This window comes from Passer montanus, unplaced genomic scaffold (genome assembly GCF_014805655.1).
Source record: "Passer montanus isolate IOZ18808 unplaced genomic scaffold, ASM1480565v1 scaffold89, whole genome shotgun sequence".
Taxonomy (NCBI): Eukaryota; Metazoa; Chordata; class Aves; order Passeriformes; family Passeridae; genus Passer; species Passer montanus.
In genome coordinates this window covers 8,127-18,730 of record NW_024374256.1, presented here as the reverse complement: position 1 = coordinate 18,730, position 10,604 = coordinate 8,127, and the positions used below count along the sequence as shown (strand labels likewise).

The following is a 10,604-nucleotide window of genomic DNA, read 5'->3' as shown; positions in this document are numbered from 1 at the left end:
GCCACTGAGACCGGCCAGAGTTTAATTTTGCTGAGGCCACCAAGCCACAGCAGCTGGTTTCTCTTCATCCCTTTCTATCACCTTGTTTGTCTCTATCCCCTGGTTCCTCCCCATTCCCTGATTTGTCTCCATGACCTGGTTGCCTCCATCCATTCATTCTTCCCCATTGTTCTTCTCTCCATCATTCTCCTCTCCAGGAAGAGCCAACTCCATGCTCAGGTCAGGGATAAGGATAATTATGTGCAGAAATGGACTTTTGTGTGAAGAAGCCTCCTGGAATACAGACAGATGGACACATGCTGGCCATGGCCTCTGCTGTGGACGAGGAAGGACAGCAGACCTCCAGACTCCAACTCAGCTGGGAGAGACACCCAGAAATGTGCCAGGAGCCTTGGATCAAGGACAGATATTTGCCTCCCACCGTGCAAGACTCTGATGCAGAACAAAAGGCCTGGCAGCAGCAATGCTACCCCAGCTGGGCAGTGCAGCCCCTGTGCCAGCAGTGTGGCCGAGCTTGGCAAATCAATCCACCCAGACCTTCTTCTTCCTCTCTGTGGGAAGAAGGCAACTGCTGTCCCGATCCCAGTGCACAAAGACAAGGCCACGACCAGCAGAGTGGATAAATTTGTGTCATTTGTGTCATGTCTTGGGCTTGCTCCAGTGGGTGACCCGTGGGATAAGGACATTGGGGTATTGGGTGGGCCTGGCAACTTGTGTCCTCAACTCCCCCACTTTAGACAAAGCAGAGGTGATGTCCCCACGTGTTGCTAGTGTGACCTCACCTGGGTAAGGGCTGCCCCAGAAGGTGGGAAAACTTGTTGGCCCTCATCCCCTCAGCTGTGCTGAGGGAGGAGTCAAGGGCATGTTTCCCAAGCCTTTTCCAGCCTTTCCAGCTATGGCTTTCCACCAGCAAAGTCCTCTCCCATACCAGAAGACACAGACTTGTATCTTCCTGTGACACCAAGGTGTCCAGAAGGGCAGGCCATGCACCAGCTTCCACCCTGCAAGCCAGAGGAGTTTGCATTGGAAAGGACCTTAGAGACCATCTCATGCCGTGATGTTGCAGAGGTCTGGGATGATCTTGTGGATGGCCTGAAGCATCCCTAATCAGCTCCTTGACCAGCCTCCTCACCCTGGAGCAAGGCGAGGAATCCCATCACTGTGCTGGCTGTAGACCTCTCCTAGCTTCTCCCCTGAGGGTCTGAACTGCACCCGAAGGCAGAGTGAAGAGCTGATGGCGAAGAACAAGTATGATGTTGCTTTTCCCAGAGCAGATTGAGCACATGGAATAGTGGTGCTACACCTGGGCACCTCTGCCCAGACCAAGAAGGCACCACCAGAGGCTTAGGGGTACAGCCCCCACACTGTTGCTCACCTCAGGATCTGGAAATTATTTTGCAGATTCAGCTTGGAGATGAGGGACCTCATCAGGATGCAGAGCACAAGGCTGACTATATCCCAGAAGCAGGGGGCTGAAGCTGGGCTGTGGACCTCAAATGAGATCCCACCCCCTAATTTTCCTCCCCAAGGAACATTCCCAGGAGAGAGGGGGTACAAGGGGTGCTGATGCCCTATGGCTCTGCCCAGAGCAGGGGGAACAACATGTCCCAGGAGCATGTGATGGGCCACTAGGAAAGCACATGTGATGGGCCACTAGGCGAGCACAGGTGGCCAGCAGCCCCCACAGCCCAATGCCACACATCCCTGTGCCTGGAATGGGGGCAACAGAGGAGGTCCCAGTCTTTTTTGGAAGGGCACCAGAGAAGGTCCTGGTCCTTCACAAGGGGAACACCAGAGGAGATCCCAATTCTTGCCGGGATAGGCATTGGGGGAAGTCCTGGTCGTTTCCACGGGTACACCAGAGGAAATCTGAAATCCCCGTTCTTCCCGAAGGGAGAACCTTTCTGGCGAGCCTGCCTCTGCCCTGGAGACGGCAGCAGCGAGTCGCGGCTGCAGGGCCAGCACCGCTCCGGCTCCACCCTCCGTTGTCCCCGGCAGATTTTGGGACGTGCTTGAAGCCTCTGTCCCACCGTGGGACAAAGCCCTGATGTCACCTGTGGGAGAGGGAAGACAAAGGGCTGACAGGAACAAGCGAGCTGGCTTCCACGATGGAGGATGGTCTCCATGGGGGTGGGGAGGGAGCAGGAGTAGCTTCCTCTAATTCCACAGCATCTCTGGGGGCTCCAGCCAAGGGGGTGCTGAGCCCCTGCACAGGCTGGTTTGCAGGATGAGCCCTCTGGTGCATACATGCACACGTGTGTGTAGGCACGTGTGTAAGTGCACACGGGCATGTATGCTTGCATGCAGCACACACATCAGTGTGCCTGTATTTTCAGTGTGCGCAGGCGTGTGTCGGTGCCTGTGGGCATACTGTGAGTATACATGGGCATAGCTGTAAGTGCGTGCACGCGTATGAGTGTGCCTGGACACAGCTGTCAGCATCTGAATACACACGTGTGAGTGCACATAGTCGTGTGTGACAGAACATGGCCGTGTGTAACAAAACACAGCTGTGTATGCACATCTGCCTGCGTGAGCGTGTACAGATACGGGTGTCAGTGCTTGTAAGCACGTGTGTAGCTGCATGCAGGTGTGTACAAATGCACAGCCACGCGTGCATACATGCACACACCAGTGAATGTGCATACATGCACACACGCGAGAATGCGCTCATGCCACGCGTGTCAGTGAGTGTATGTGAGCAACCGTGCACGTGTGCGCACCCACGCCCAGCGGCCAGAAACCCTCCACGCGTGAGCGCGCCTGGCCAAGGTCACGCGTGTGCGCGCAGCATCTGTGTCAGCGGCGGCTGGCGGCGAGCCGGGGGGCGCGGGGCCAGGCCTTGGCCGGGGCAGCAGCGGGAGGAGGAGGAGGAGGAGAAGGAGGAGGAGGGAAGTGCGGCTCAGACAGCGCGGCGCCAGCAAACACCTGCAAACAGCTCCGGGCACACAATGGCAAATACAGGTGGGAACCGCCGCCTCCGTCAGCGCCGCGATTGCATCAGACTCCGGCGCTTGCCAAGAGGCGAACGAGCCGGATCACGGGCCACCGGGGCCGCGCTCTACCTTCACCGCTCCCCCCCCCCCCGCGGTGTTAGTTTTTGCCCTCCTCGCCCTCTTTTCTGCACCCCTGCAGTGTAGCTGGGGTGGTAAAAGTAACGCCGGGCTTACTCGGCCAGGAGTATTTTTCTCGTTCCAGCTGTTCTCCCCGAGGTATATCTCGGTCCCTGCGGCTATTTTTAGCTGCGTTTTCCCCGTTTTCTTTACTTTTTTTTTTTTTTTTTTTTTTTTTTTTTTAATCAGGGTTTTCCAGGAAAGCATCGGCATCCCACAACAGCCAAGATAAATCTGCTGCATGGGGTAAATCTTCTCCCTGAGGTAAATCCCATTAACCCCCCGAGGTAAATCCTAGTCCCCGCAGTTATTTTTACTTGTGGGGGGGGTTTCCTTTTTTTTTTTTTTTTTTTTTTTTTTTAAGAGGCGTCTCGAAAGCACTGGCATCTGACAGCCCAGTCCAGGGAGCCAGTGGGGTCTGAACAAGGCTTGTGCCAGAGTCTGGGAATGTCGGGGTGGCTGTTCCAGGCAAGGCGCCGGGATCCATCCACTACGGGGGAGGAGGTTACGGCCCTGGGAGGCTCCTCGGGAGCTAGAGCCGAACCTAGACCCTGCCGAGCCCTGACAATCCCCTGCCCTGATCCCTGAGAGGGGACAGGGGCAGGGGCCACCTCCACTCCCCGGGAGCTGCAGTCCCCCTTAACCTCCCCAGTGTCGTTTCCATCCAAAAAGCCCCAGCAGCACAGGTTTCTCCCACCCCATCAGTGCCTAGCCCTACTTCTCCAAGTAACCCCAGCCCCAAAGTAGACTCATTAATGCTCCCACGAGTGCAGGATTTCCACCACCATAATCTCTGATGAGGGACCCATTAGGATCTGGGATGGAATACTCACACTGCAAGAAGCTCCACCTTCCAGGTACGAGATTCATCCCTGTCCCCTGGCTCATGCCAAGGATGCTTTTCCCACTTAAATCCCTTTGGCACATCGGCACTGGCACAGCTGGAGGACCATGACACTGGGGTGAATGTGGGGACATTCACCCCTAACCCACCCTTTGCCTTTTCCTCCAGAGCCAAAAGCCAGTGGACATGGCAAAAGCTTATTTTTAGCTGTGAGCATAACAGCAGCTCTGTTCCCAGATGCAGTGGTTTCTGGATGGACACCTTCACTTGCCTCTCTCCATGCCCAGGCAGCCCATGTCATGGCATCCTACCTCCCAGAGGTGCCAGAGGATACTCTGACCTGGCCTGGGGAGCCTGGGGACATCAAGCTGGGAGGAGGGAGGAAAGTTCCCAGGGGCTGGTGATCCAGTTGGACCAGGTGGTGCTTTTTGGAAGCTCCATGTGCTGCTTTTCTCTATGGTAATGCCCGTGGAGCGTTTGGCAGGTGCCAGCTGCACCTCAAGCTCCTGTTCTCTGTCATTGGGATAGAGGCTGAAGCCAGTGTGTGTGGGTGAAGCTTTGCATCACTCTGTGCTCCGAAACCCTCGTGTCTTCTCTGTCCTCTGCTTCCCATGATGCAGCCCTTAGCCCAGCACCCCTGGATGCTGGAGCACCCTGGGGACACCCCAATGCCATGGGGCAGGATCCACATCATGCCTGGCTAAGCCCACGGCAGCAAAACCAGAGCCCAGCACAGGGAATAAAGATGATGGTGCTACAGGTGGGGGTGAAGTCAATTTAACTTCATCCTAGGCAGGCCAACACCTTCCCCAGGGAACATGATCTGGCTCCACAGCTGAGCCAGCCCGGGGTCACATCTGTTCTGCTCCTGGGCCAAAGGGAAACCACAGCATTACCCAAGGGGAGGGAAAAGCATTTTTGCTCCCAACACCTCTTCCCTGCAGTGTTGACCCCGAGGAGATCAGGCCAAGCAGGGGCTGCTCTCTCAATACTACCTGGGGCAGCAAAAGCAGTCCAGAAACTCCTGGGGTATATCCTGGGGGAGCAGCATCACCCCTCCTAGCCCAGTAGAAGCTCAAATCCAGCATCAGGGCACCTATCAGCCCATTTTCACACAGCTAGAAGTGGAAAAAAATCATATTTTTCCCTCCTTCCCTGGACTCCAGCTACACCTCTAGATGGTCCCCGGGGCTCAGCACCTTCTTCACTCCTTCCCTATCAGATAAGCACGGCAGCACACAAAATAGCTGGCAGCCACCTCGGCCAGGAGCCGGCAGCCCAGGGTTAATTCCTCCCATACCTGAGCTGACATTTCAACACTATTACACAATTATGGAGATTCTTACAGTAACCCTAGAAGCTCCCATCAAAGTTTGGGAGGCTCTCACCCCCCCAGGGGGTTTTCCCACCCAGAGGTGCACCCCAGCTCCCTACCACCCTAGCGATGAAGAAGAAAAAGCAATCAAAATGATCTGATTTTTATTATGCAAAAATGATAACTTTTATAAAAAGTTTATAAAGCAAGTACAAGGCATATTTGCAGAAAACCACCTTCCTGCACAAAAGGTACAAAAAGTTATACTCTAGTATAGAGCTCCACAATACACGAGGCCACAGCCCCAGAGAGTTTAGTTCATACTCGAGGATGTTTGTTCCCCCCTCCCCAAAGCCCCCTAATCCGCACCCCACCATCCCATTAAACACCTTTAAAAAAAAGGACTTGCTGCTATAATCCAAAAATATACAGACAACCTCCGCTTCATCATCAGTCTGTCATTAAAAATATCTCATGTGAATTCGGGTCCCAAGCTGGGATGCTGAGCTCCGTGGGTGGGATGCTGGCGGTCGATGGCTGGGGGGGTCGGAACCAGCCGCTCCCCACTCTGGCGGTGCCCGGGCCCGGGGGAGGCAAGGCCGGGGCCGGTAGGTCGCAGACAGCCCGGCGCCACGGAGGAAGCTGCTATTTACCTCCGGCTGATAACGAACCAGGAACCGACACTCGCTGCCTGTTTGCTAATTGGCACCGGGAGGTGAGAGAACAGAGGGGGAGGGAGGAAAAAAAAAATAATAGCGGTAATTAGTGCGGTGGTAAGTGGAGCTGGGGATGGAAATTTGGGAAGAGGGGATGGGAGCCAGGAAACCCAAGTTCGTCGGGGACTGTGTCTGGCTCCTGCCTGGGGATGGGTTGGTGCTGGTTGGGGAATGGGGTTCAGGCGGGAGACTTGGGGGGGATTGCAGAAAGGGGGAGCACTGGTCTGCTCTAGTTATTTGGACCGGTGTCGGAGGTGGGCTGGGGAGGTCGACTGGGGTGCGGGTGGTGAAAAATTGGGACGCAAGGGGAAATTAGGGAAAGGGAAGCATGGGTTGCTGGGGATCGGTCCCCTGGGGATTTTGATGCTGGGGGGCGGGAGGGGGCCCCGGGACGCCACCTGGGGTGTGGGCATATGATGAGGACTGGGCTGCGGTGGTGATTGGAGGCGACACTCACCTGGTGTAGGTGGCGTTAGTGACACAAACTTCTCTCGTCTTTGGTGCGGAGTTCTGAGGCGAGCTCAGCCGCCTGCGGAGAGAAGGGACAGGGCTTAAGATCACCCCGGCGGCTGGTGGTCCCCACTCCTCCCCATTCCCCACCGTGCCATGGACCACCAACACACTCGGGGACCCAGCAGCACCCCCGTCCCGACTTGTGATCACCTCCAACCTAACAGATCCTCTCTCCCCAAAGCGACATACCTAGCCCCCAGTCCGAAGCGACCCTTACCTTAAGGGAAAGTAGAGTGGCCTCGGAGGAGGGGTCGCGGCCCTTGGACCCCTCCTCCAGCACGATCTGGAGGTCGAAGATGTAGTCTATGACGTGCTGCAGGATCTCCACCTGGCTCACCTTGGTGCCTTGAGGGATGCCCGGCACCAGCTCCCGCAATTTGGAATAGCAGTCATTCATATCGTAGAGCAAGTTCATGGGCTCTTCCAATGCCGGGCTCTTGTTGTGGCTGCCCCGGGCAATGGCTAAACTCTGCTCTGAGAGGCAGCAAACGGCCTCGTAACAGCTCCGGACGGAGCGCACCGGGCTGATGGCTTTCATGGTGGGCTTGGAGCAGCACTGGAGATGCAGGACGGGAGGATGCCCGGGAGCCTCAGGGGCTGTAGCGGCAGCGGGAGTTTTGCTGGGACCTTCGAGCACCAGACCGCCAAGGAGGGCAGCTCCGAGACTTGACTCTCAACCTCTGGACCCCCACTTTCGTATTTCGCTGGCAGATCGGACAGGGCAGGAAAAAGAGGGAAGCGCCCGCGCCGCCTTTATATAGGCAGCGCCACTTGACCGCGCCCACTACATGTAAATTACGAACAACACAACCCCCTTTTATGTAAAATAACCATTAATCTCTTCCCTTTTATGTAAACGAAGCCCTAAACCCCGCCTCCGAGTGTCAATGAAGCATCAAACTCCACCCCTACACATAAATGAAGTCTTAAACCCCTCTGCCTCACACCCCCCCCCCCCCCCCCCCCCCCCCCCCCCCAAGCCCCCCAGACTGACCCTTGATGGCCCGACGGGGATGACACGACCACGCAGGTCCCCCTCCCCATGGCCAGACCCCCAAACCTCTTGGGGATTATCCCCCCCTAACCCCTTCAACACCCAAGCACCCCCAAACTGTCCCACTCCCCTTCCCAGTGAATTCCCCCTATTTTTAGACAGGACGATGGGGTTTCCCACCTCCCACCCTCCCTGTTTTAAGGAAATTAGTGCCGCCCTTTTCCTCAATCCGCTTCTCATCTGACCTCCAGACTTTCTGGCGTCAGGAATTATCTTGTGACCAGCAGAAAAAAATTAATTGCGGTAAAACTGAGGTTACGATGGAGAAACCAGATTTAGGTCAGCGCCTGCAAGAGGCCTGGAAGGTTTTTTATTTTGGAGGTGGGAGAGGAGATTTATAGGCAAAGGGGCTATCCCAGCAGGAGTGGTTGGTGCGGGGAGGGGGGGGGGCGCGGGATGTGAAGGAAACTGCACTTCTGAACCATCGCTGCCTTAAAACTTACAGAATCAGAGAATGTCCATAGAAAAAGCCCAAAGCTGGAGCGATCTGGGGTCCCCAGTGGGTGTCACTGCAGCGGATGGCACATGGAGGGGTCCCGCAACTGCGACAGCCCCGCAACACCCCGACAGTGAATCAGGGTGAGCCCAAGGGGAAAATCCTCTCTCTCCCCCAAATACTGACTTCAGTGGGATTTAGTTATGGGGGGTGTTGTGGGGGTTTGGTTATGAAAGTGCAGGAAGGGAATGTTACAGCCAAGAGGGCTGGAGGGAGGCACTCTGGGACCCTGCTTGGCCCAGGGGTCCCAGCTAATGAGGGGGGCAGGGGTGAGGGTACAGGCACCTGGACCAAATTACTCCTGCCCACGGCACCGATCTTTTCTAAATCTGCCCAAATCCCAGTTTGGTAGTGCTGGGGTTTATTTCCAACCCCCAAAGGGGTCTGGGGACTGCAGGCTGGAGGGCACCCCTCCTCCCCACATCTCCCCAGCCATGAGCTGCTCAACAAAAAAACCTTGAAAGCAGCATCCAACACTCTTTGTGGCTGGATTATTTTTGTACTTTTTATTTTTCTCTCCACCCCCACCCTGAACCCCCCACCTCACTCGTTATGAATTTCATGGGAAGTCATGTCTGTGTAAAGGATAGCACCTTGGGAAGATGCATAATTCCCCTCATTAACCAATCCACCCCGCCAAAAAAAAAAAAAATCCGAACAAAATAAAGTTAAAAAAAAATTAAACATCTTTTAAAAATAAATTATAAGTGTAAAACTTAATGAAATTAACACAGATTTTAAAAATGTTTACAAAACATTTAGAAACTCTTTTTCAGACCACCACCTGAATCCTTCTTATGACTTCCACTCAATACAAAACAGCAGCGTACAGCCTCTGCTTATTCCCATACACCCCCTCTCATTTCCCAAGGGACGGCGGGGGGCGGGGGGGGGGGGGGCTGAAAGGCTTCAGAGGGACTGGGGGGGGGGGTTTTGTTTGCAGGGGGGTTTTGTTGGCCGGGGTTCCCACAGGCCCTGCCTGGGGCGCTGAAAGGCTTCAGAGGGACTGGGAGGGGAGCTTTTGTTTGCAGGGGGGGGGGGGGGGGGGGGGGGGGGGGGGGGGGGGGCGCTGAAAGGCTTCAGAGGGACTGGGAGGGGAGCTTTTGTTTGCAGGGGGGTTTTGTTGGCCGCGGTTCCCACAGGCCCTGCCTGGGCGGCGGGACCCGCTGCCTTTGCCCAGCTGTGGCCCGGGCCCTCCAGCTGTGTTGATCTAACTCCCGGCCCCAGACAGCCTGGCGCCAGCCCTGCGCACGTCATGCATTCACAGAGGGATGCGTGGCCAAGGCAACCTCGCCCCCCCCGGCCCCCCCCCGCGCCGCCACGGCCGCGCTGCCGCCGTGTTCCAAGGGGATTCATTCCAATCCTGGGATACCCCGAGTGTGTGAGAGGGCTGGGAGCACAAGAGCGTTTTTATCCGATCTCCCCAAGTTTGTGTCACGACCCCTCGTTTCCCTGGATGGGTTGCTTCACTTTTGGCCGGGGGGCAAAGGGGCACTTTTAGGGTGCCGTTGCAGTGGCAGCTCCGGGTTTGGGGTGTCCTCATGCAGTGGCTGCAGGAGGAGTGGATTTCTTGGCGTGGAGGAGAGAAAATGGGGGAGGAAGGGAGTGGGAATGCTCTGGAGCATGATGATTTCATGGTGAAAGGGCCCACACTGGGTGTTTTATTAAAATGAAAAGTAAAAGAAGCAGGAGCTGGGATTTTCCACCTCAGCAAGCACCCCAAAATGATACCAAGTCCCTTGGGGGAAGGGTGACCATGTATCTCACTGCAGGTCAGCTATTGCTCCCTACCCACCTTTTGCCTTTTCCTGGGAACAGACTGCTAATCCCAGGGGATTTGCCCATGCTGCAAATACCTGCAAAGGCCTTCGAAATTTGGGGGGGGCCTCACAAGTAGCTGCTTCCCCCCACCCCAAAATAATCTACCCCTTGGGCTTGGGTTTGATTTGATTCTTTTTTTTCCCCCTGAAATAAGTCAGTAGAGGTGACAGGATGTGAGGGATGTAACATGGAGTGGAAATGGCCAGATTTAGCCTGGCTGCTGCAGGGCAGGGAGGGTGAGTGTGGGGGTTCCTGTGTCCTGGGGGAACACCACCAGCATTTTAGGAGGAATTTCTTGTGTTTTGGAAGCTGGAGGCTGTCTGGAAGCACTGGCTGCTGGGCAGGGATTTGCTGGGAGAGGAGAGGAACAGAGATGTGGCAGGGTGCCCAAGGCAGCTACAAAGGGAAGGGCTCTTCCCCAGGGGTCATCTGGATTCACTTTCAGATGGCGCTGAGGTATAAATCCCATTTACCAGGGATCTTCAGAGACCTTGAGGAGCAAGGGAAGCTGAGGGACCTTGGCTGGCTTGCTCTGGCTCAGCACAACATGGGAACAAAAGCTGAGAGATTATTGATTTTTGGAGATACTTTAAGCCAACTTCCCCCCCCCCCCACCAGTCTGGGCATCACATGGCACAGCACAGCAGCAATCTGAGGGAGTTTTGGTGCTGGAGAACAAATCTACATGGAAACTCAAGGGAAAAAAGGGATCCTGGCTTCTTAAAAGGGCTC

The 10,604-nt window shown here is 55.6% G+C and overlaps 1 protein-coding gene and 1 long non-coding RNA gene across 2 annotated transcripts; one reads left to right on the top strand and one right to left on the bottom strand.

Annotated features, from left to right (window-relative positions):
- Positions 1-2,056: 2,056 nt before the first annotated feature.
- On the top strand, positions 2,057-4,727 carry LOC120513939. Its single transcript, XR_005630381.1, has 3 exons — positions 2,057-2,964; positions 3,303-3,377; positions 3,478-4,727. It is a non-coding gene; the product is annotated as an uncharacterized LOC120513939 (long non-coding RNA).
- A 692-nt stretch (positions 4,728-5,419) lies between these two features.
- ID3 (inhibitor of DNA binding 3, HLH protein) lies at positions 5,420-7,347 on the bottom strand. Its single transcript, XM_039733839.1, has 3 exons — positions 6,719-7,347; positions 6,446-6,517; positions 5,420-5,970 (listed from the first exon to the last, which is right to left on the bottom strand). The coding sequence occupies exons 1-2, from the start codon at positions 7,037-7,039 to the stop codon at positions 6,461-6,463; spliced, it is 378 nt and encodes a 125-aa protein (XP_039589773.1). The 5' UTR covers positions 7,040-7,347; the 3' UTR covers positions 5,420-5,970; positions 6,446-6,460.
- Positions 7,348-10,604: the final 3,257 nt, after the last annotated feature.

Bases quoted from the DNA above. Each gene is read 5' to 3' on its own strand.
- ID3 (XM_039733839.1), bottom strand. From the start codon at position 7,039: ATGAAAGCCATCAGCCCGGTGCGCTCCGTCCGGAGCTGTTACGAGGCC. The intron at 6,518-6,718 runs GTAAGGGTCGCT...TTCTCTCCGCAG, and splicing joins CCACTCTACTTTCCCTTAAG to GCGGCTGAGCTCGCCTCAGA.